This window comes from Lampris incognitus, chromosome 4, assembly GCF_029633865.1.
Source record: "Lampris incognitus isolate fLamInc1 chromosome 4, fLamInc1.hap2, whole genome shotgun sequence".
Classification (NCBI taxonomy): domain Eukaryota; kingdom Metazoa; phylum Chordata; class Actinopteri; order Lampriformes; family Lampridae; genus Lampris; species Lampris incognitus.
Genome location: NC_079214.1, coordinates 46,032,929 through 46,059,122, shown reverse-complemented (window position 1 = coordinate 46,059,122; position 26,194 = coordinate 46,032,929). Strand labels below are relative to the sequence as shown.

Here is a 26,194-nt window from a genome sequence, read left to right as displayed (position 1 = left end):
ACTATGGTGGAATGAGTCATGAAGTCACATCGTGGTCTTAGTGTTTCCTCTAGAAATCTATTAACACCTCTAGGAACACTGGTGTGTGTGTGTGTTTGTGTGTGTGTGTGTGTGTGTGTTTGTGTGTGTGTGTCTATGGTGGAATGAGTCATGAAGTCATATCATGGTCTTAGTGTTTCCTCTAGAAATCTATTAACACCTTTAGGAACACTGGCGTGTGTGTGTCTATGGTGGAATGAGTCATGAAATCATATCATGGTCTTAATGTTTCCTCTAGAAATCTATTAACACCTCTAGGAACACCGGTGTGTGTGTGAGTGTGTGTGTGTGTGTGTGTGTGTGTGTTATTATTGTATAACTTGTGCAAACTAAAGACAAGCGGACAGTTGCGGTCGGTCCAGTGGACAACGCTGCACAGTTGCATCCAGTGCATGACGACAGGAATTCCCCTGCATGGATTTTATTTTATAAAGTCTAATTTTGTGGACTAAATAATAGGGAGCTGCAAACACTGTCATATTGAAAGGTACAAGCTGGTTCTATGGTACCGTTAAAAGATTTTGATAACCTGGCTGGCATGTGGTTGTGTGGGCCAAAGGGAATGGGACCTGTCATAAACTGGCATATTCATATAAGCCAGGGTACATTTTTAGGGATGTCAGTGCAGAGGCTGGACACTGAAGTTTCAAGGTAGGCCTTTATGTGTATTATCAGGTGGCTAATTCACATCAAGTGAGTGGACTGCCCACTAATGGCTATGGCTGGAGAAGCACTGTCCTCCTTTTGGGAGTTATTCTCACTAACCACAAGGCTGGCATTTTGCTAGCGCCCTCTTCATTTACTGTCATATAATAGATATTGTAACTGTTGTAATTCTTTCATCGGAACAAGTCTAGGCTAGTGTTTAAACACAGATCCACTCCAATGTGCTTGGTTCCTCTCCAGTACCTTCTGCTTTAGTGTTTCTCAGCGTTTGCGGGGTAACCGCAGAATATTGAGTTGGGTCTGTGTTCAGCCCTGTCACCTCTCACTGAGCACAGGGTTTATATAGGCTGTGTTAGTGTTCCCAGTCTAAACTCATAACCCCGCATTGAAGAGAGAGCTCTGGCCGCACACAGAGACAAGGGTGGGGTTGGGGGGGGGGGGAGATAGAGACAGAGACAGGAAGAGAAGAGAATGGAGAGTCTGTTGTCTCTAAACAGTTAAAAAACTGGGACCAAAGAATGTGAGGGGAGTTATTCATCTTTATTTGCTGCTTCTTTGGGGTGTGTGTGTGAGTGTGTGTGTGCACGTGCGGGTGTGCCTTCACATGCGTTTTTCTGTCTTATTGTGAAGCTATAAGCTTAGTGGGTACATTCACATATGTGAGTGTGTTTGTGTGTGTGGCTCCCTCCGAGTGTACGTGTATGCATGTGTGTTTGGGTGCAGCAGCAAATATGATTGGCCATAGAAAGGCTGTGTGGTCCTCCACTCCCTCCTTCCCTGTCGTTTAGTCCCTGCCAAGTCCTTCCCCCCCTGTCAGCCCTCAATGCCATACCGAGCAACTCCTGCACTCCTTGGATGACCAGACAGATTGTAGGACTTTCCCCTGTTCTCCTACTTTATTTTCTCTTCTCCTCTCTCTCTCTCTCTCTCTCTCTCTCTCTCTCTCTCTCTCTCTCTCTCTCTCTCTCTCTCTCTCTCTCTCTCTCTCTCTCTCTCTCTCTCTCTCTCTCTCTCTCAAGGACATCTACAGCACTTATGAGGTTAGTCAGTCTCTCTCTCTCTTGCTCTCTCAGCCTCTTCTAGACCTGCACTTCATGCACTATTTCCACTGATTGGCAGGCGGATTCTTCAGAGAGAGAAAAGGTGTTCTGAGCTTGGCATCGAATCTTTACATGCGTTTTGGCAGGTGCATTCAGTGTCGATGTTGATTTAAAAGGACTGTGCGTTCATGAGCAAAGACTGCAAAGTTTTCACAGTGCAACAGAAATGGTTACGTTATGTATTAAACGTCGTGTTATTTGTCTTGTTAAGTTTGTGGTGAGCAGTTTTTATGTTTTCTTTTAATGTTGTCGTTAAATAAACGTTAGTTCTGGTGTGAGTGGCTACTAGTAAACCCATTTGCAGTCAGTTTTGTCTTTGGGTTGGCCAGTGAGAGAGACACCTGCAGTTTCTATTGTGCATCTGGAGATGGTGTGTGTCAATGGCACTGACGACACAGTGTGTTCACGCCAGGGGCCTGTGGGCTGTACAGTAAAACCAGAGCTGACCGTCCCACTCTGCTTTAATTCAACACAGGCTACACGCTTGTGTTTACTGGCACACATCAAAGCCAGGGGGTGTTGAGGCACCTGGTGTTGTGTGTGTGTGTGTGTGTGTGTGTGTGTGTGTGTGTGTGTGTGTGTGTGTGTGTGTGGTGATGATGATGATGATGATGATGATGATGCTTCTGTTTGTGTCTGTCTCCAATGAATGAGTCTCTGTTAAATGCTTTAATGTTTTCCGTGTGGGTTTTCTTTAGCAAGCACACACTTTTCAGTTGCAGCCAAAGTTTCAGCTCGCAGCAACTGATGCCGGCATACAATTATTTCATTACATTTTTTTAGCACTTTATCATAATCCCTAACCAACAGTCAGCAAGCTAACCTAATTTTTCAGCTGCAGTGAAGGAGGAACTCAAGGATCAATTCACCATTCACATATCCCAAACTGACGTGTGTGTGTGTGTATGTGTGTGTGTGTGTGTGTGTGTGTGGGGGGGGGGGGGGGGGGAGGTGGGGGGTACATGTTCTCTTTTTTGTGCATGTGTATCTTTTTCCTTGTGCCTTTTTTAGCTATATATATATACACTCACTGGCCACTTTATTAGGTACACCTTGCTAGTACCGGGTTGGACCCCCTTTTGCCTTCAGAACTGCCTTAATCCTTCGTGGCATAGATTCAACAAGGTACTGGAAACATTCCTCAGAGAGTTTGGTCCATATTGACATGATAGCATCACGCAGTTGCTGCAGATTTGTCGGCTGCACATCCATGATGCGAATCTCCCGGTCCACCACATCCCAAAGGTGCTCTATTGGATTGAGATCTGGTGACTGTGGAGGCCATTTGAGTACAGTGAACTCATTGTCATGTTCAAGAAACCAGTCTGAAGATGATTCGAGCTTTATGACATGGCGCGTTATCCTGCTGGAAGTAGCCATCAGAAGATGGGAACACTGTGGTCATAAAGGGATAGACATGGTCAGCAACAATACTCAAGTAGGCTGTGGCGTTGACACGATGCTCAATTGGTACTAAGGGGCCCAAAGTGTGCCAAGAAAATATCCCCCACACCATTACACCACCACCACCACCAGCCTGAACCGTTGATACAAGGCAGGATGGTTCCGTGCTTTCATGTTGTTGACGCCAAATTCTGACCCTACCATCCAAATGTCGCAGCAGAAATCGAGACTCATCAGACCAGGCAACGTTTTTCCAATCTTCTATTGTCCAATTTTGGTGAGCCTGTGCGAATTGTAGCCTCAGTTTCCTGTTCTTAGCTGACAGGAGTGGCACCCGGTGTGGTCTTCTGCTGCTGTAGCCCATCTGCCCCAGGGTTCGACATGTTGTGTATTCAGAGATGCTCTTCTGCATACACACACACAATCACAAACACAAAAAGGCATAAGGAAAAAGGTACACATGCATGTGTGCGCGTGAATGAATAGACAACTGATGCGCTGTAAAGGTTCTTTTAGTGTATTCATGTGAGGGATCTTTAATGTTTCCCTTCACACAAAGGTAGTCTGTCCCACTCACTTAATGAAGCACAATGACAGAGAGAGAGAAAGAGAGAGAGTGTGTGTGTGTGTGTGTGTGTGTGTGTGTGTGTGTGTGTGTGTGTGTGTGTGTGTGTGTGTGTGTGTGTGTGTGTGTGAGATATAAGTAAGCAAATGCAGATGGCCTGAAACACTGCCTCAGTCCAGTAAAGCAACACATCTATCTGATATTAGATTTTTATGAGAGGTTTTGGAAATACATGAAATCGAGACTTCTCAAACACTGTACAGAGAGATGTGTCATTCCGTAATTCCGTACTTCTTTGTCAAATTGAAAAGTTAGATATTTCAAAAGTCATTGCAGATTCATAGACGCTCTTCTGCAGATACTGTTTGATAATCCACATTTTGTTTTTACTTTAGAATGTATTTCTCAGGTGTTGTGCATCCCACCTGGACATTTGAATAGGAACTATTGAATCAGAAAAATCGGGATTCAGTAGGACACATCAAAAATAGCCTCAACTGTGAGTTTTGTAAGCGTGTGTGTAAGTGATAACTACTGTATAACCTGAGTAGTTTTGGGTCAGTGGTTTGCTTGCTGACAGAAGTCTTAACCCAAAGTCTTGTGACCATGAGAGAGCATGGGTGTAAACAGTGTCTGCTGACACCGGTTGGTCTTATCACGTCCAGGTTTGTTGTGTGTTGTTTGTGTGGCATGGTCAGGGTCACAACACTTCTGCCGTGTCTTTTACTCCTCTGGTAATGAAGCGATTAGGCAGGGGTTAAATAAGTTCTAAGGATGGAAAAGCGCGGAGGGTTTGAAGTTACAGAGCGAAACAGTCATCTCTCTTTCTCTCTCACTCTTCCTCTCTTTTCGTCTCTCTCCCTTCTCTCTTCATGCATATAATATTATGCACCCAGCACACAAGCACACACACACTGAAAAGACACATTGGCACTCAAGCATGGTCACATTATTATACTCCAATGTAAACAGGCCTTAACACAGATGCCCAGCAACACACACACACACACACACTCTCACACACACACACACACACACACACACACACACACACACACACACACACACACACACACACACACACACACACAGCCTGTCAAAAGAAGTCAGCGTCTGTTGTGGCAGATATCCGACAGTGCTTTGATGTAATCAGGAGAGGCCATAAGAGGAGAGGTGGTTTCAGCTGCCCTCTCCTCTTGTGGCCTCTCCTGAGACAGAGAGAGTGAGACAGAGAACTGGAGAGAGAGAGCAAGAACGAGAGCTGTGCTGTGCTGTGGTCTTTGTCCTGAGGGCCTCTTGTCTCCTGTCATGCTTCTTATAATCAACTTTAATGACCTCAGTAATTTGACAATTGACGTTTAAAGAAATGGTTTCAACATGTTTTCGGAACCAACAACCCAGCCTCAGTGGGAACACCCTGAAAAGCAGAATGAAGAATGAATGAGCTCGGACCAGCAGTCTTTAAGACAGTTTTCACCTCCCGGCACTTGGAGTAATGAACAGTAGGCGTCTTATATAACTATTGAGATTTATTATTCTGTGGGGTTTCTAATTTCTTATTGATTGCTTTTTATTATTATTTATTATTTCCTTATATATAGTTTTTAAGGGCTGAGAAATCCAGGGCACATGCATTTCATTGCATTTGGAGTTGGTACTTTTTATATGTGTATGACAATAAAGTGAAACTTGAATGTGGGGCAATGAGCATCATCATGTCAGTGACCCTTTGCTAAGAGTGATGTCAACATCATGTGGTTATCTGTCATAGACTTGAAGCTACATCCCTGGAGATTGACGTTTTTGTGTCACTTACTGGCATCTATGGTGATGCTTGTAGTTGCAGTAGTGTTTGGGTAACTGGAATCTCAGAGATCCATTTGAAATGAAACAGTCAAAAGTGCTGAGACAACAGTGAGTATCTGTGGCAAATGGTCATCTACAAACTTGCTCTGCCACGTCTGCTTGGCAGCCACAGCAACTTTGCTTCTTCTTGAAATTCGCTGCTACCTACCTGCTGCTATGTTACAGACATAGTAAATGCAATGCTTTGTGTCATTCGGCTCGGGAAAGTCTCACCAGGCAGTAGCCATTAAAACAAGCATAAGTAATCATGACTTGAACACTTATTTAGCTGTGATCCTAAATCCACTTGTGGTAAAAAGTATCAGAAATTACTTTTATTTTTGAAAAAAAAAAAAAAAACTACAGGATTGTGTAGCTGTAAGGTTGAGGGGTAGATCCACCCTTGGTTTTAGAAACGACAGGAGGGAAAAAAGGTGACCAGGTCCATCACCCCCAGAGTGACCTCTGACCCTGCGTGTTGAAGATTGACTGCTTTTCATTGCCCTGAGCAACCTAAGTGGAGCGTGTTGTCCTGGTCACAAGTTCCAACCGTGACACACACCAGTTGTCCCAGTATTCAGCACTTTGCTGTAATCTGTCCCTCTCTGACCCACATCCAGTCTGACCCCGTTCATGGACAGGACAACCAGCACTGCCATAGAAGTGAAAGCTCTCCCCAAACTCCCATTTTGCTATTTCCGACCTGGAGCTCTCTCTCTCTTGCTCTCTCTGTCTCTCTGTGTTTCTATCTCCGTGTCTTTCTTTTTCTCTTTCTCTCTTTCTTGCACTTTTTCCTCTCCCTCGTCCATAAATGCAGCTGGTCCCTCTCTCATTCATGTGCTCCAAAACTGAAAGCTAGCTATTAGCAACCTGACCCACTTTCTGATCGCTAACTGCTAGCACGGCTAATTGGGCCCTAATCACTTCCTAATGGCTGCATTGTTTCAGGCTGCACTCGCTAAATACTGAACAGGGGGAAATGGGAGAGGTGGCTAGGGGGTTCCTATCTCCAATTAGGACATGAAAGGCACTGTAAATTTGAAGAAAAAAAACAAAGGAGCACCAGATGAGAAAGTGGTAAACAAATGGGTCTAGTGTTTAATATTTAGAGTAAATGCTGATTTAATGAGACCTAACCATGTAAATATGAATTATAGTAGGTAGCCTCAAGAAAGGAAAAAAAAGAACCTGCATACAGTCACAGAAGAACTGTGTGAGTTGTGGGAGTGAATTACTGTGTACACCATAAAAAAGGAAATTGATTGCACATAATGTATTAAGACCATTAAACTCTGTTAGTTCTATGAGGAATGCTACAGTTGCATGAGAAGCTGCATTTGCAAGATTTGAAAGAGGGTGTAAGTCAGCAAGTTAGCAGGTTGTGGTGGTGTCTAGGACAAATTATGTTCAAAGTCTGCGTGTGCGTGTGTGCGTGCGTATGCACGTGTGGGCATGTGCGTGTGTGTGTGTGCATAGTAAGAGGGATTCGTTCCAACAGGACTGTTATGATTCATTTCACCCAGTGCTCTCTGGACAGGCCTCCTCTTACTGGCAGTTGCACTTTGAATATTCAAATGCTACTGGACTGCACACTTGGTTCTCGCATCACTCTCAGACTCTTGCAGACAAGAGTCAGTTTGTCCTGGCTCTGAACTTTAACAGACATCAGTGTAGTTGTCCTGGTGAAGATAGTGTCAATCTCCCAGTCTGGTGCCAGGATTTTTTATCTCTTTTTCTCAGCTTTCCTCCTCTTGGTAAGTTGTTTGTTGAAATGCTGCTAAGCCGCTTAGCATCTTCAACTTTTTTTTTTAGATGGTCACATAAACTATATCTCCTCTGGTGATAATTTTGTAAAAAAAAAAAAAAGATTGGTGACTGATCTGGTATTTCAAATGAGCATGTTCACCCCTAGAATTTTTTTTTACAAAGTCAGATATTTTGGTTTAGTTTCTGTTAACTTCAGTTTAACTTGAAGATTATGGTTTCATTGTCACATTTCAGGGGGACAGGGGCCATATAACCAGATGTAACCAGAAGTAGCTTCTTCATAAAGTAGCAGACCAAAACCAGCCCATATAAGTCCAAGCCTTATAAGTGTGGCACTGCGTCTTTTTGACTGGGCCTCCTTGGCCAGACTTTAAAGCCTTTGAAACAACTCTTCGTTGTTTTTATAAACACTTTCTGATGGGTTCCTCTCATTGTTAGTATTAACGGTTTTCTCACAGTTGTAGTGACTGGGCCGAAGGAAAGTAATGGGACGCTTGGCTGTATCAACACATGCTTGCTAAGCAGGACAGGCCCTTATAAGGCCACTCTGTGTGGGGTCGATAAAGAATCTCCCTCTTAGAGTCTGGATTCTCCTCTATCCCTGGCCCTCTCTCTCTCTGTGACTCCTACCTTTGTTCTCCCCTCTTTTGTAAATTGTTTTCTCCTCCTCCTTTCCTCTTTGCAGAGTCCTCAGAGGGCATGACCTCACAGCCTTCGGCAATGACTGAGCACCCGTTGCTGTCCTCAGCAACTGTTTGCACCTCTGCCAGTGTTCCTTCCTCTACCTCTGGCCTGATTCCTCCTCCTTCATCTTCCTCTTCATCAGCCATTCCCCAGCCTAACTCCAACAGCAAGCCCTGGAGGAGCAAGTCCATGAGTTCCAAGCACACCACCTCCTCTTTTTCCCCGTCCGTGACCGCCACCAGCTCCCCCGCCTCTGCCCCACTCTCGGTAAAGCCAGAGAAAGAGAGCTCCTCGAAGGCTGCTCCACCAACCGAAGCCCCTCCTAAGATGGTCGGTCAGAAGTCGATGCTGGAGAAGCTCAAACTCTTCAACAGCAAAGGGGGATCCAAGTCTTCGTCCTCCTCCTCCAATGGAGCAGGGGCCCAGACAGACTGTGCAGCCTCAGCCAAGCAGCTCGGAGCGGGGCCAGTGGAAAGGGCCGAGGCTGGCTCCAACACTGACCCTCTGGAGGAAGCCGATGGGAATGTCCGGCCGGGGATGAATGGAACCAGCAATGGGACAGCCCATGGGGCGGCTGCCTCAACGGGGCCCACTGTTGCCACAACAACAAGCAGCCCTAAGATTGCCCTGAGAGGCATCGCCCAGCGCACCTTTAGCAGAGCTCTGACTGCCAAGAAGAACTCGACGAAAGGCCCGGAGAAAGACAAGGACAAGGAGCGGGTGAAAGAGAAAGAGGAGAGAGGGAAGGAGGTTGGTAAGCGCACCTCGGTCCCAGAGAGGGTGGAGCTCAGGGGGGAGGAGCCTAAGGAGGAAGTAGCTACAGTTACCACAGAAATGGACAGTTCCAATAAGAGGACCTCAAAAATTGCCAGCTTCATTCCCAAGGGGGGTAAAGTGGCCAAAAAGGAAAGTTCCACCCCAGCACACAGCGGAATACCAAAGCCAGGGGGCAAAGCCCCAGGAGTCGTGGGAAAAGTCTCCTCGGCGGGAGCTAAGGAAGTTGGGGAGAGGCCCAGGAGCATGCGGTTAGGAGGGGGTCTTGCCATGCACCGCAGTCCCCTAGACAGAGAGCGAGACAGGGACAGCAGACACTCCAGTTCTACCTCTAGTCTGGCCTCCACCGAAGGCAAAGCCTCACAAGCCCACGGCTCCACCCCTCCACCTGTAGCTGGAGGAGGAGCTACGCAGAGCACAGCAAGCAACACGGTCAGTGTGCAACTACCTCAAAACCAACAACACCACAGCCACCCAAACACCGCGACAGTCGCACCTTTCATGTACAGGTAAGACCCGAGAACAGGAAAATAACCTGCACACCTCAAACCTTTTTGTCCTTGGCGAATTGAAGAGCTGATCATGTCAACACCCAGTGGGAATATATTTGATGATGAGGACATTTCTGATGTTAAAATCCAGGTAGTCCTGAGCGATATGGAAAATATTATTATTACGATAATCCTGGTGAATTTTACATGATATCGATATACATCACAATATCTGCTTACATGTGCAAAAATACCATGTTTAAGAATCTAAATGAGCTTCAGTACATAGTCATGTTTGGTAATGTAATTTATAATATCAAACCAAAGCTAGTTTTCAGATAATACTCCCTCAAGCATTTCAGACCTCACCTTGTGAGAAGATTTACTAGGTCATTGATTCTCGTTACCTTTTAAATTTAGAAAACTATCTAATGACTCTCTATCTCTATGGCGATATGACTATCCGAACATCATCCCGATACAGTACCATTGAAAGAAGATAAACGCTGAAACTGAATGATTGCTCAGCCCTAGAAACGTACTGTAAAGCAAACTGGGATACTTTAGTTAAGATGGATTGAACTGTCCAGGTTTGGTTTCAGATATCAGGATCTTAATATAAAAATTATTCTCATACCTTCATTGTCATTTCTGAGAGCATCTGGAAGTGCTAAAATCATCAATCATTGTGATGGCTGTCAGCCATCTGTAAGCCCTTAGCCGGGAATGCAACCCTTCCAAGAGTCAAATCCGTGTACATCCATATGTGTTGTTGAGGGTTGTCTGCAAGTGTACGTATATGTGGGTAGACGTGCGTGCGCGTGTTGTGCGTGTGTCTCTGACCTTTGTGTCCTGGTCCCAGTGCGATAAGGGTGGAGGTCCCAGCCCGCTCTGAATGAGTCTTTTTAACGACTCCCCATTAGCTCTCTACCACTTCCTCTAACTGTGCCCTGAAACTGACCCTTTCACAGAGTCCCCATTTCTTCCCTCCATAGATCCTGAGCCATGGCTAAGCCAGCACAGCCCAGTCCCGAGAGTTCAGTAACTTCTGACTCCGCTGTCTACCTGTCAGATGCCATTAAGTCTAGGATTTAACCACCTCTGCTTGTCAAAGAGAGTGTTGTTGTGTTGAATCCAGTGACACACGATATTTAACATCAAAGTACTTTATTTAAAGATAAACATTAACAAAATGCTTTCAAATAAACAACATAGTCCAATTAATAGTGGAGAAAAAAGCGTGAAGTTGAATAAAAAAAAAGATGAATAAGTAAACGAAAACCAGCACAACAAGAAAGGATCAAAAGGCAAAGAGATGAGAACAATAGGTATTGACAATAGTAAATCAAAATAACTCGAACTGACGACATCACATTGAAGCAATATCTTGTTCTTCTTACCCTCAGCTCCTCAGAGCTGAGTGACCCTGATGGGTAAAACTTGGGGCATCTAGGCTCACTCAGTAGGATTGCATGGGACCAGTGGCAGGACTTGGATGCTAAACATTGGCTTTTTGCACCACAGATCTGCACAATTAACAAGTGAATTTTAGATTCTTTCTGAAGTAGTTGTGAAGGATTTAGAGATGGAGAACATCCCCTTTGACCCTGGACACTTCATGGTTCCCCAGATCTCAAACCGAAGGTGACGGTACCGTGAACGCAGAGACGGGCTCAGGAGGAAGGGGCGGAGAGGTCCCCTTTAGCAAGAACAGCCAGCCAACCATTGAGGAGCTTTCAGGTAGGTCAATCAATCAATCAGTCAGTCAGTCAGTCTGTATGTCAGCCAGCCAGTCAATCAGTCAGTCAGTTTTTATGTATATAGCACATTCTATACATGCACTTTACATGAAGTCAAAAATGGGTCTCTCTTAAACATATGCATAAAACTAAGGAGCAGTGTGTGTAGAGGGTGAAAACTAACCTGATTCAGGTTAAAGGCCAAATGCCATGTATGTGTGCTTGTTTTATTAAATTGTCAATGTGCAGTGTCGGGGCAGGATGCAAACCTAGGTAGGTAGCTGGTCAACAGTCAAAATCTGTATTTGTTACAATCCGAACATCCAATTAGTCTATCAGCTGTATATTTCTGCTACCCAGGTGAAGATCCTGAGACAAGGCGACTGCGTACCGTTAAGAACATAGCAGACCTGCGGCAGAACCTGGAGGAAACCATGTCCAGTCTACGGGGCACTCAGGTCTCACACAGGTAAAAAAAAATCTTTCATGGCCACAGAGGCGGTTCAGATTTATTCGTGATGTAGTTCTACCTCCTAGTGGCTGTTTAGTATAATTGTTTTGTCTTCCACCAGTTGCCCTCCTTTTTGAGTTCATCACTTTAGATTCTCCCAAAAGTCAGTCAGGAGGGTTGATATAACTGCTCATCTTACAAAATGTCATTGTTTAATGATGTGAGAAATGTCAGTGGAAAAAAAATCTTCTGTTTTGGGGTTCATCAGTGTGTATCTGCTCATAATTCCCTCTATGGATGAATAGTGAGCCAGGAAAGTCAGGACAACTGGCTTGTAAGCTGAGTCAGTGTCTTCTTACCCACCCAAAGATCATCAGCAGACTGTTTTCCTCTAGGTTCAGAGGTCTTTTCTTCTTGTCTTATCCTTCTTTTGAGAGGAGCCTGTACTTTGATCGCTGGGCATGACTCTCATGTTGTCTGTCATTCAGGCTCCGCTCTGCTCTCCTTCCCTCCCACAGGATTAGGAGTCCAGTTCCCTCACTCTCTGTCTCCTGATCGCCTCAGCCCTAACCCCACAGTCTGGATTTAGTTTAGGGTCACTTGCTGTATCCTCGTACCTTGCTTTTTCCCACTTGAGACAGTCGCAAAATGTGTTTAGTCTCCTGTTGGACTATTTTTTACTCCAAGCTCTACTTTATCAGAAAGGCGCTAGCAGATCAAACAAACACCTTTTCACGCGTCTCTCTTTTTTTTATAAAATACTAGTTACAAACTATTATAACGAATGGTAAATACTAATGCCAAAGAAACCTTTCATCCACTTATTTGTTAACTATTAAATGTTGTTATTCTATGTGGTAATAGTTGTGTGTTCAGTTGCATTTGCTATTTTTCAACTCCTTCAAGTGTCTCTGCTAATCAAAACTGAGCACCAAAAGTACCTGTCTTAAAAATGTCATTGTTGGGATCAGCGAAGATGAAAAGTACTACAAGTTAAATTCAACCCCCCCCCCCTCCATTCCCTGTTTGTCCCCAGCACCTTGGAAACTACCTTTGATGGAAGTGTCACCACAGAGGTCAACAGCAGCGGCAGTGGCAGTGGAGTTGGTGGCATTTCCAGCGGAGGGGGGCGGAGCATCCTCAGCCTCACGTCCTCCCGCCCCTCCCTGTCGTCGTGGCGACTTGGCCAGTCTAGCCCACGTCTCCAGGCAGGTGATGCGCCCTCCATCGGGAATGGGTATGGGGGCAGGGTGGCGGCAGGCCAGGGAGGGCGCTATGTCTACCCAGGTCCCCTCAGGCGCCAGCTAGCCGGCAGAGGTGGAGCTCTCTGCAGCGTAGAACTGGGTGACCGAGCCGGAGAAGACATTGAGCTGGAGGGGATCGCCGTGGAGGTCACGGGATACATGAGTGATGGAGACGTGCTCAGCAAGAACGTGACGCGCACTGATGATGTCGCGAGTGGGTGAGTGGACAGGGAGAAAAAAGAGTTTATACATTGTTTGAAGTGGTTTTCACAGCTACGCTATTTGTAATAGACTTTATGAACCTCTATGTTTAAGTTCAGCTCATTTTAACAGGTATGAACACTCCCTCTGCAGTCTGGTGCACACAGAACAAGTCTAAAAATGTTGCCGATAAAAACAGACCATAATCCGGTCTGTTGCTTGTGTGAATACAGTTTTGTCAAAGTCCGGCCCAAAATAAATAATGATGATGACATGAGGCAATGGGATTTTTTGATTGTTGGAGAGATCCAAAAATGCTAGCAGCAGTGCGGCTAGTCAAATTATGTACTGCTGGCAATTCACGACAACTTTGCCATTACTCATGACAATAAATAAAGTCCTTTTCTCCACTTCCCCTGGTACTTATCAAGCTAAAAGCAACCAAAAAAATGCACTGTGCACACTCAATCAGGTCATAATCGCCTCAGTTTGGGTCAGACTTTATAAAGTACACTTGGTATTTGGCAGTGTTAAACAATCACCGATGCAATATAATGATGTTGTGAGCTCTGGGTCTGACATTTTAAAATGCGTATGGGAAATTTCCCTAGATCTCTTCCTTTAAGTTCTCAGGTAAAGAAGTTTTTACTGATTTGTGATATTGGGCTATACAAATAAAATTGACTTGACTAATGAAGGCACATGCTTTTATCAATAAGAAAGGCGCATTGTTGCCTTGGCTGTGTGAGTTCCCTATGAATGCTGTTTACCAGAAGAGGGCAGTAGTGTACCTTAACTTACCTTGCCTACCAATTCCAGTTGTCAGATAATTTGTCGTAGAGTAGCTTCAGTAGTCTCGTTTATTCTGTTTAGACTACATCCCAAATCCATCTCATCATAGTGTCTGCCAGCTGTTCCGTGGTGAAACTGATAGGACGTCAAGCTTTTCTCCAGTCAGTGTCCAGTCAGGCTTGTTGCATACCTTGGCTTGTCACACTCTGCAATTTAAACCTCTGCTGTCACCATTATTATCATATGACATTTTAGTCAACTTTCTTATATATGCCAAAGACAAGCAAGAAAGACACAGTGGTTCTAGTAATAGGGCTGTTTCAAGGATTACTTTATGTGTGAGTGATGTATTAAAAGGATTCTCCAAGCTTTGCCAAGGACCATGAGCGATTAGGCAAAACGAGAGAATCTAGAGGAAGCCCACATCTGTAAAAAAAAAAATTGGGGCTCGGATTAATTTAGTCAGCCCCTATGGCTTTCAACTGATTCACCAGCCTCAAGGGGGTTGTGGGGGTTTAGCGAGCTAAGTGCTCTTGAAGTACTTGATATGTTTGAATAGCTGCCTGAGAGGACAAAGGCAGACCTACAGCCACACCTGGGCAGGTGAGTGATATGAACAGAAGAACAGAGCCATTCCCTCATCTGCAGAACTTGATAGCCAGGCTGTGGTCAAGGCTGTGGGTGGCAAGCAGACCAAAAAATAAAAATAGCATTATCTAATTTGAGAGAAATTTTTTTCTATTTCAGAGGCTGTGGGGCTCATGTAGGTTACATGTTGTTAGAATGAGGCGAAAGGCTGTGATGTGTGCTGTGATGACCAAATTATGGATGAATTGGTTCTTTGAATGAAACAAATACTATTATCACAGGGTGTTTACCACTAGATATTGTACCACTTGGCATCTGTATATGAAAAACAACTTACACTATTGGATGCTTAGTGTATTTGGTGCTAAGTAACGCATCAGCTGCAGGGACATGATGATTGATAGTTGCTAATTGATAGTGTTGTGGAAATTTGGTGGTTGGATTAGAGATGTATTTTATGTATAGGGACTTGCAGTTTGAGGTGTGTGTGTGTGTGTGTGTGTGCATGTGTTGGGTGTGATTATGGGTGTCTGTGGTGGGTGGAGTTGCCCTGTGGGTTAACCATTTAAAACAGACACAGATAGATCACCCTCTCCCCCTCCGTGTTACCTCAGGCCATATAGTGGTTAGCTCCCTTCAGTAGCTTGCTGCCTGTCAATAAACTGGTTCCTCCACACTAAGGTAGAGTGTTTAACTAGCAAGGATGGGCCAGCATTTGGATTACAGTGTCTTATGTACATTAGCAACCTACCACAGACAGCTCAGATCTTATTTTCTTCTTAGATGTCCCTTTTCTTTCAGAAGGATACACATCAGAGAATGGTGGGGCTGTAGCATCTGTCTGACTTCTGTACCTGGAGATTCAGATGAAACGTTCCCTCTTATTTATTTTGTTGGCTGAGTAGATTTGTTTGATAGAGTGCTCTCTGAAGTCCTGTGGTGTAGACAACATGACTGATGACAATCCTTTTACAACGCATGGCGCTTCTTTCATCCCATCTACCACCATTACACCGACACACACACACAAGCAACCATCACCATCTGTCTCCTCCCCTTTCTTCAACCCCAACTCCGTCTCCCTTTCTCTGGCCCCTGGAGACCCCCCCCCCATTCCTTACTACTTGGGGGTACATTGCCCCCTCCTTACCGAATCTCCATACCCCATCCCCTCCTCCTAGCTTTCTCCACCTTGTGCTCTTTGGTAGGCAGGCAGGCAGACCCAACCTCCTGCCTGGAGGAGTCATGTGGAGCTATGAGAGAGCTGCATACCAACACTGAGGAGAGAGAGAGAGAGAGAGTCCACTCACTTCTTACCCACGTAGATACACATGTACTTTTAGGGTTTACATGGAGGATTCACACACACACTAGCTCCTCATGTCTGAGTGCAGTATGAGGAGATACACCCTCACCACATGAAGTAATTCATATTTCACCAGATTACAGCTATGCATAAAGACTAGACAGAGAAACAGAGACAGCAGCCAGACTGTTGGAACTAGACACCTTGTGTTGGAGATTTTTATCTACAGCGAACTCGCCTCACCTGGACTTGTTTATTTTGCCTTGGATTAATCGAGTTTCCATGTTTAAGGGAGCGAGGTATGTCTAACCATTTTAACTGACAACAGAGTCTCCAGAAACAACTGTTTTTGTTTTGTTTTGTTTTCTCATGGTATGACACTTTCCAAATTCCGGTGCGGTATCAACCAAAATGCTTGCATTCAAGGTAATGAAAAAGCCATCAGTGTTTCCTACATTTGACTTTCTCCACAACTTTTACTTCTGTCAGCTGCACAGTTGCATAAACTCTTGGTCTTACCTGGCTTCAGGATTTCAGCCCACAAACCGTCTGGCCTAAACACATTTTCCCCTGCAGCAGAAGGGTATAGGTTAACAGGCATCTGCAACAGGAGGATGCAGGAGGCTCAGTCACTCATTAGTGTGTGGCAAGAATGTGTACGTGACAACCTGGTTATCTTCAAGGTGACATTGTTGTTGAAAGATGGATACTTCCTAAAAGGGACAGCCAACCCCCCTTCTCTGTGGAGACTGTCTGGGATCAGAGCTTACCCAAAGGGACAGGTGTTAGTCATCTGTTGTCCACAATTGTGACACTATCTGCTGGTTCCCTCTCTTTTGTGGTCTTCCTCAGACTGCATTTGCTCCAGATGTTAGTATACTTACTGCAGAATTGAAAAGATTATAAATTGAACAGTCAAAATGTTTGCACATGCATACGTGCTGCGGTTTTGTATTCCTCATTTTGCGTGAGATGATTATCAGAAAGGTCAAATAAGGGCAATAGACTTGAAAAATGAGTGTCCATACTTCCCAGGCATGCTGCACAACCAATTATGTGACATGGTCAAACAATTTGCAAATAATTACACGTCGTTGGCTGGCATTTGAAGTATTGGACCAGTTCAGCCAGCAAGCCCGTGCAAAGGCCAAAAACTGAAATGGTGCTATTTTTGCTCCACAAATGACACTACAACCTGTGCATGCCAGACAAACTGCGTTTCTGCAGCAGGTATACTGACCGTTTAAGATCCTTAAAGTAAAGATTTGTCAGCTAGCTGGAACTATTGGCAAACTCAGGTACGTCTCCGTGCAGGGCTTTATCAAAAACATGGAATGAGCTTTTGCCACGTACAGTAGTTTGGCTGCACGCCGCACTCTGTCATGGGTTTCAACACTGATTCTGCTCAACTGGGCTACACAAAGGAGCTCTGTCCATAGGCTGTACTCCTACCTTGACTACACGTGTGTGTGTGTGTGTGTGTGTGTGTGTGTGTGTGTGTGTGTGTGTGTGTGTGTGTGTGTGTGTGTGTGTGTGTTCGTGTTCGTGCATATGTACGTGTGTGTGTGTGTGTGTGTGTGTGTGTGTGTGTGCATGCGTATGTATGTGTGCGTGTGCGTGTGTGCGTGTCTGTATGTGGTGGGCTCCCACCTATCACTGACTTGTACAGAGATAGCACAGAGAGTGTTTTAGTGGTCATAGAGTTACTGGACTTATTTTGTTTGTTCTTGCAAGTGCCAAAACAAAATCATCATGGTCCCATGCAGATAGTTAAGGAAAGCTCTTAGACACCTCCTCACAATTCAGTAGTCCAGCCTACAGCTTAGGTCAGCAAATATTTAATGGGTTAAATGCGTAAATATTTTGTTAAATTAGGAATCTCCCCCAAAGAGTCAATATTTGTCGAATTAGCTGGTGTTGTTTTAATTCAAATGGGAATGTTTGTTTTATTGTTGAGGGCCCCTTGACTCGAGTTGCTTCAAACTGTAACGGTTCCTAACGGCTAGCCTGTGACTCTCCCGACCAATAAATCAAGTCAAACTCGTATGTAATTTTCCGTGATGAAAAAAAAAATGAATGCCCTACTTGGCTGGCACTTAGGGGTATTTTTAGCCTTACTTACTGTTCAGCCATTCATAACCCAACTTTCAGTCAATCATAATAACACAGATCAGAGCGGACCACAATATCCTCTATGTTGGTGGAGCCTGGCGATCTCCCTCCTCCGGCAGGAAAGAGTGGATTCACTCAGCCTCCAGGACAATCCCTCTACACATCTCTTTCTGTGGGCCGTGGTTGTTTACTGCTGGGAAAAACGTCACTTTAATCGGACCACTCGGTGTCCTCACTGCTGCATTGTTTGACCATGTGTGTTTGGTTTGTGCTGTGTGTGTGTGTGTGTGTGTGTGTGTGTGCATGCGTGCATGCGTGCATGCGTGTGCACACACAGCCTGTCATAGAGATACATTAAGCCCTGAGCAGTGTCAAGTTTGCCTCTGTTGGATAAAACAAGATGGATGTTGGCCCTTCCTGCTCCAAATAAAAGCCACTCTTAGAGGAAGAGGGATTATGTCAACAAAGTGCTAGATACAAAAGTTGCCTTTTTATTGACCAGGGTAATGCACATACAACTCAATTCAAACTATTTTCTCTTCTTTTTCTTTTTTCTTTTTTCTTTTTTCTTCTTCCTGGTCCTTAAACTGTGCATCATGGAGGAATTGCTTCACAGTGTACATGTTGAGTATAACGGTGAACGTTGTGTTTGCAGTTACATGACTGACGGAGGGCTGGGTCTGTACACCAGGCGACTCAACCGACTCCCTGACAGCATGGGTGCCGTCCGAGAAACACTCCAACGAAACACTTCCTCAGGACAAGGGGACGCTGACAGGTAGGTTCTCAACTTGCACACATATTCTGTGGAGATCTCTCTCTCTCGCTCTCTCGCTCTCTCTCCTCTCACACTATTGCTTTCTGCCTCTGTCTCTCAGTTTGTCTCTGCTAAAAGCAGGAGTGTTATTGAATAGGTTTTGTTCAGTCCTCCACTGGTACATATCTCTGATGCTGCTACACTTTGTGCGGTAAAATTAATCACCTTCCTGGAAACTTGGCATAAAATGTAAACACAACAGACATTGATGGCACATTTGCCATATACATTATCAAGACATATGTGGTTGCATGGAGCAGAGCGTGCATAGTTATACAGAAGTGCCAGTCGGTAAAAACCTTCCTTTCAGGACCTGTCTTAATCCTTTGATGGTCTCTGCTGGTACTCGGCAGTGACTATGAATTGGCTCCAGCTGTTGCTATTGCAGTCTTAATTAAACACCATTGTTATTGGTGTCTACTATTGGACCCTTTTTTATTTACACTTGCTGTTTTTATGCTCTCATGGCATATTTGTATGGTTTTATTGTGTTATGAGATGGTCTACTTTGTACTTTGATTTTCCTACTCTCCATCTCGTGATGATCTAAAGTGCACCGACACTAAATGCACTCTCGGCTATGATATGATTACCATATAGCGTTCTGTGATGCCAGTTCCTAACACTCGAATTCATCTGCTATTTGGCGATCCTCCTGTAAGTTGCGTTGGATAAAAATGTCTGCCAAATGTATGGCTATCCATGGGACTGCGCTGCATGTCGGATGTCTGCCTGAGTGATGAAGTGGGAAGTTTTGGCCTTTGTCCCGTCAGAATGGGGGAGATGGGGTTGGCTCACAGGGCTAATTGACAGACAGAAATGGATGAAGGTAGATTAGAGCCCCACTGTGTACCAAGATAGAGATGGTAGAGGGGTAGTGGGGGAAGGGAGATGAGAGTAACGGGTTTGATATGAAGACTGATTATACTCTGGATGGAGGCTGCTGGATAAAAACACTGAGTGAGAGATCATCTCTAACAGAGAGGGCCAACAAAGAGGTTGAAAAGGCAGACAGACCGATGGACAGTTTCTGCTGGCAACTAACTGCTGCTTAGCCATTGTGAAAAGCTTCAGGTGTGGCTAATTTCCTGTCTACATGACCTTTGACCTTTGTTCTTTTAAAGACTTTTCTCCTGCCCCCCGTCCCACACACACACACATCAAGGCCCTTGGGTAGGGCTTAACACATCCTGTCTCTCTCCTCTTTCTGATTGTACCCCTTTGTCCCATCACTTGTCTCTTCTCCCCCACTCTCTTCTCTCATTTCCCCCTCCTCCTCTATCCATCTTTTCCTTTCTACCCAGCCAGAGTGTTCTTCTCCTCCTCCTGTTGGTGTTTGTGTTGATTAGAGAGCAAGAAGCAAAAAAAAAGAAGCAAGGAAGGCAATTAAATGATAAAAGTTGGGGTTTTTTTTTTTTTTTTTTGGTTTTCGTTTCTTCTTCTTCTTTTTTTGGCTTTCATGGTGTTTGATGCTTTCATGTTTTCAAGGAGGGAGGTTTCTCTCACCAAGAGATAGACGTGATGTGTTTGCCAGATATTATGTGTGTCTGTGTTTATATTTCATAGTCTCAAATCTTCATATGGACTCAATTAATACTTTCAGAAGATGAGAGAGAACAGGGAGACAGAAGATGAAGGAGAGAGACAAGCTTTAAAATGAAGTGGGATGATAAGGACCAAACCTTTGGTTTGGTATACACACACACACACACACACACACACACACACACACACACACACACACACACACACACACACACACACACACACACACACACACACACACACACACAGGCACCCCACCTAAAGGAATGTCTGCTGAATGTGCTTGCTGGTTTCAGTTTACTATTAATTAGGAGAGTTGTGAAGTGGTCAATACATACATTAGCATAATAAATGGAAATGGACAGTAGTGCCGACAGTTTGAGGGGGTGAACAGTTAGTGTTCCATGAGGTGAGGCTAGTTTAATACATGAGTGGAGTCAATGTGGGGGTTAGCTGCACAGTTTTGGCAGGCTGTGCAAGGGGTTGAACAACCTTATACATTGCTTTGCATGTGTGTGCGCGTGTGTGTGTGTGTGTGTGTGTGTGTGTGCATGCGTGCGCACCCTTGTAACAGTTTAGTCCCAGACGAAGAGTGTGAAAGAATCATATTTGCTTACTGACTGGGCGTGGGGACTCTTTGGGATGTCTATAAACCAGATAGGATTGTAATGTCTTTTGTGTCCTCTGGCTACCGATACAGCCCTTCCTGTCCTCGCAGACGGCCGATCCAGCAAAGAGGGGGTGGGGGTGGGGTGTCGGGTGTCACTGTGGTGTCAAGGCGAAAACCCCCATGACCCTTCGGCAAGGGGGTCAAGAGCCTCAAAGAGTCGCAGTTCACAGGGGAACAGAGTGTTCTGAAGCTGAAAGCCTTCACCCAAAACCTGGAGGATTAGACCATATCTGTCCTATTTATAAGAGCTCTCCTCACTCTGCTCGAAGGTAGCATTTTATACAGATAATTTAACAGCCTATCTAATAATTCGTTCAGATAATGTAGTGTCTACGCATTCTTAAGATATTTAATTTTAGTGTTTGGGAGACTGGTGTGCCAGCTGTTATAGTTCCCTCTACTGAATGTGAGACATTTTCAAAAGGACCGTCAGTGTGGATGTCAAATGGATGATCAGGGTGGAGGAAGTGTAGCTGTGTCTTCATCAGGGAATTCTATGGATTTTGACACAATGGGACCTGCTAGGTGGAGTAAATAGACAAAAAGACAGCTAATGTGGCGCCTCCGTAGCCAAATAGTTAAGAGTGCAACATGGTCGCAACCGTTGCCGGTTCGAATCCAGCCGGTGGCTGTTGTTACATGTCTCACCCCCCCCTTTCTCTTTCCAACATTTCCTGTCTGCCTCCACTGAGACTATCTAATAAAAGTATAAAAATAACAAAATATAATTAAACAAAAAAAAGGGAAAAGGACGGCTAATGTAGTATGGAGTCTTTATGCATGTGTGCGTACGTGTGTTTGTGTCTTTCCATCCGCTATCCATCGTGACGGCCGGAGGAGGAAGTGATCTATAATGGCTTGTCTTCTAATTTGAATTCCTTTTGTTGAGCTCGACAAAGAAGATTTGTGGCGTAAGTCCCGCTGTAGCTGTGACTGTGCTAATGTGTGGAGAGAGAGAGAGACAGAGAGAGCGCGAGAGAGACAGACAGACAGAGAGAGAAAGACAGAGAGAGAGCTAAGCCTTGGAAGATATTATTTCTTTATCTCAATATGAGCGCTGAACCACATAAAACGGAGAGGGAGGGAGACGGGAAGAGAGAGAGCCCTGATCACCCCCCACAGTATCAGGATGTAAGCTGATCTTTTCATCTAAAAACACACATGGAATTGTTTCTTGTTATAAGATGAGGGGAAATAAAATCAGATATCATCACACTGGAATCCCGGTTTAAGTGTATTGTGCATACACAATCAGCACTTCATTCTGTGATAAATATCTGTTTCTAAGCTTTTTCTACTTTTACCAAGTGCCTGGTCGTATTCTAAAACCTTTTTTCAGCACTTATTGAATTTATTGAACAACAGCTAAATGGGAGTTTCACACTCTTCTCAGGCTGTAGAAGGGTTTGTTAACATTGCAATGTGTGTAACAACAGATTCGTATTGATGCTCATGTGCTGTATTCTTTCTACACTTATTCTCCAGCTTAAACTCGTACTCAACATCAACATAATTGAAAGTAGAGGGACTGATAAAGGCTGGCTGTAATTTTCCTAACGGTATATTTGGTGTGCTTCATGGTGACGTTTAACATTCACACACCAGATGATTTGGGTTTGCTGTATAGCTGCAAGTGGGCTGCTGTTCACAACCTTTCACAGTATCCTTCTGTTGTTCTTTGTCTGAGGGCTGCAGATAGGTCTGCCCGTTCTTTCTTTGTGTGTGTGTGTGTGTGTGTGTGTGTGTGTGTGTGTGTGTGTGTGTGTGTGTGTGTGTGTGTGTGTGTGTGTGTGGTATTGGCATTCCCTGGTCTCTATTCTTTTTCTATCTCCCAGGGGTTGTGTAATTACACCTGCAGCTGAAAATAAACTTGTTTAGAGCAACCTCTAAACAAAGCCTCTCTTTCTCTCTCTCTCTCTCTCTGTCCTTCTTTCTCTCTTGATGTACACACACACACACACACACACACACACACACACACACACACACACGCGCACACACACACACGCGCACACACACAGAAACCACCACCACGTTGTCTCTCTTGTCTCAGCTTGACTGGTTTCCCTATTGGCCTCAGGTAGGGAAGGGAGCTACATCCTCCCTCCTCAGTATTGCTCCTCTGGTTTAGCTAACACCTGGCACTATACCACTCTCTCTCTCTCTCTCTCTCTCTCTCTCTCTCTCTCTCTCTCTCTCTTTCTCTCTCGCTCCCCCCCCCCCCCGCCCCCCGGGTTCAGCTGGGCGAAGACTGTGTGTTTGCCTCTAGGACTGCAACATAATAACATATAAATGAAACGCCTCCTCCCCTTCAAACCCACTCCCATCATTTTACTCCTAATGAATGCGACAGGCAATTACCAGACAAAAAAATTGTCTTATCTAGAAAATATTAATTTTTTGTATTTGTGCGTTTTGAAATTAGGGGGTTTGTAAGAAGTAATATTGCACAGTGGTTGGTGAATTCACATTGTGAAACTGGTTAGATTTCACTTTTCTGTGTACCGTCTCATCACAGAGAGGACAGCAGTATGGTGCAGACTAACTGCATTTCAGCTGTGCGACAGGACAACAGAGGGAGCTAGCTTACATTTGATTATGGCTGATGAGCTGAAAACACATTTACAGCCACTCCCATCCTTTGTCTATGCTCTCCCTGTCTACTTCTGCCCTGCACACACACAAACACACACACACACACACACACACACACACACACACACACACACACACACACACACACATCACCACACATTATGTGTAGCATTGTGCAGCATAAACACGTGCAGCCAAACGAGACACAAACACAATCTCACAGCCTTTGAATTTCTTACCAAATGTTCATAATGCCTCCTGGTGGTGTTTATGCCAGTGCAGCGTTTGGCCTTGTCCCAGAGGTATGTGTTTATAATGAAGCCAGGCCGGTGGAGCGCTCAGTCTGAGGCTGGATGACTGCAACACCACAGCAGTCTGGCTCTCCATCCTCCTGGAGACGCTGGCGGTCACTGCAGGCTTCTAACACAGATATATGCCCTAAGTCACTGATCCCCCCCCCAACGCCCACCTACACGAGCTGCTGCACAATGCCTTTGCACCTAACAATGTGCGTGCATACAGATACACGCGTGCCCACACACACACACACACATGCACACAAAGACACACATGCGTTTTTATACAGAAACTGAGAGGAAATCATCTGCCCAGATGTTTGTGGGAGGAGATGGCGTAAAGTACAGTCAAAGGTATCAATTTTGATGAAATGGAAGGCTTCCAGTAGAATAGAAAGAAAGAGATGAGAGGATGTGAAATGGAAAAAAAATATTAAGTTGGAAGAACGGAAGGGACAGAAAGAGAGAACCCCAAAGCCAGGAGCATACTATACAGTGTAAAGCCAGATTATAACCCCAATTTAGCCATGATAACTGATTTACAATGAAGAGTGAAAATGAAGAGTGCACTGGTTTGCACAAAATAGGAACATTTAAATCTCTCACCTCCCAATCCTTATACCAGTCAGAGCGGTCACGATTATATCAATCATGTTCGAGTTTCACAAATCGGGACAAGTCTTACTGTGCTTGTGTAGTGACAGATGGTCGGGGGGGAAAAAGTTAGGCGTGTGCACCTCTAAGATTGGTAAGACTAGAACTTTACCGATTCCAGTTGTTAAGTGTGTGGTGTCTTGACTTTTCATAGTCTGATACATTTATATATAAAAAAATGGTGGACTCTGTCCAGGGCGTAAGAGAACTGGCACTCTTACAATCATGAATATTACTGTATTTGCAGTGCAAATACAGTAATATTCATGCAAATTTTGCAGGTCATCTCACATCTCAATCCTCCCCTGGGCTTTTCTTTACAAGCACACCTGCCTCGCCCCAAGACACACACAAAAACACACACACACACACACACACACACACACACACACACACACACACACACACACACACACACACACACACTCACACTCTAGAGAGGGTGGGGCTCTGGCATGGGTAGATAGAGGGGATTTACTGTTTTTCATTTATGTTCTTAGTCTTTGCTGGAACTTCACAGTGCAAGGGTGCCCCACCAGAAAAGGCTGAGGAGCTGGGGCAGTACAGTTACTCTGATTTGTGAACAGGGAAACCAGGAGAGCATGCTGACAAGACATGGAGATGAGGGGATATGACAGATAGCACTGAGGAACCGAACCTGTATGGACTCTAATTCATCTGCTTTCATCTGAAGTCAGTGATCCTTGGTTTAACTTTTAGCTCTGCACCCAAACAAACAGCAGACAGGGTAAGTTATCTATTTTTTTTTTTTGCCTGAAAGGCAGCCCTGATATTTTGGGGACGCAGGTTAGTTGGTTAGATGGCAGGTTTACACAGGGGACAGTTTAAAAGGTAACCGAATCAAGTTATCATCCATGCCTACCGTGTGATCTCAGAAAAAGATGTGAAATTAAATTTCTGAAGAAACCACCTTTAGAAAAAAAAATCCAAATTAATGCCTTTTGCAAACTAGCATGGAGACAACAATAGGTTGGTGTGTGCAGGGGGCTGTTTACAGTGGGTGTGTCTGTATTTGGCTGTTGAATTCCACGTGTTTGCACTAATGCTCTTTTAATATTGCCGCTGTTTTGCTGTGCTTGTGTACACAGATTGCACCATTGTGTCCATGTGTTCAGAGATTTGCATTACACATGTGCTAAGAGTTTGGTATGTTTCCTCTGTAGATCCAGGTCAGTCAGTCGACTCCATGGGAGCCTGCTGTTTACACATGGGAGAGCGGGAGAGAGAGAGAGTCGCAGGAACTCTATTTGAGAAAGAGAACGAGCCATGCTGGTTCTAAATGCTTTTATACGTTTTCTGAGCAAAGATTGGAAATGTTTTCCCCATCGCATGAGACAATGGGACAAGGCCAGGGAAACTGAGAGGGAAATTCCTCAGTCTGTTGGCCAGTCCAGTCCTATCATTTACCCCCTGCCCTCAGACGGGGACAGCCATGTCATTTACACGACACACAGCTCCTGGGCCCTGGCCAGGAATGTGCTGGTTCCCGTCCCAGCTCTTCCCTCACTGACTCCTTTACCCTCGCTGTTGCCTCCCATCTAAACTCTCCCCCTGCTCCTCTTAGATGACCAGTCCATCGACACCCCACAGCCTGTACCAGCATGTCATTTTTCCCCTTTGCATTCAGTGATTTGGTTCAAAAACTGCAGTGCTTACAAAACGACACAGGCAACATGAGCAGTTTATAAAACAAGTGGATCAGTAAAAGTCCATTCACACGAAATACTGTGATCCAGATTTATGTGTGCAGAAGGGTCTTTCTCACCATACTGTGGATGTTTAGAGGCTAGGGGAGAGTCAAATTAGGAAACAAAAACTAGAATAGAAG

At 44.7% G+C, this 26,194-nt stretch overlaps 1 protein-coding gene across 1 annotated transcript in view; it reads left to right on the top strand.

Annotated features, from left to right (window-relative positions):
- The window catches only part of nav2a (neuron navigator 2a), a 132,754-nt gene that overhangs the window by 64,062 nt on the left and 42,498 nt on the right, over positions 1-26,194 (top strand). Inside the window, exons 8-12 of the mRNA XM_056279088.1 lie at positions 8,072-9,353; positions 10,966-11,075; positions 11,435-11,543; positions 12,562-12,987; positions 18,424-18,546. Of these exons, the coding sequence (XP_056135063.1) occupies positions 8,072-9,353; positions 10,966-11,075; positions 11,435-11,543; positions 12,562-12,987; positions 18,424-18,546 (2,050 nt within the window). The remainder of the gene's footprint in view (positions 1-8,071; positions 9,354-10,965; positions 11,076-11,434; positions 11,544-12,561; positions 12,988-18,423; positions 18,547-26,194) is intronic.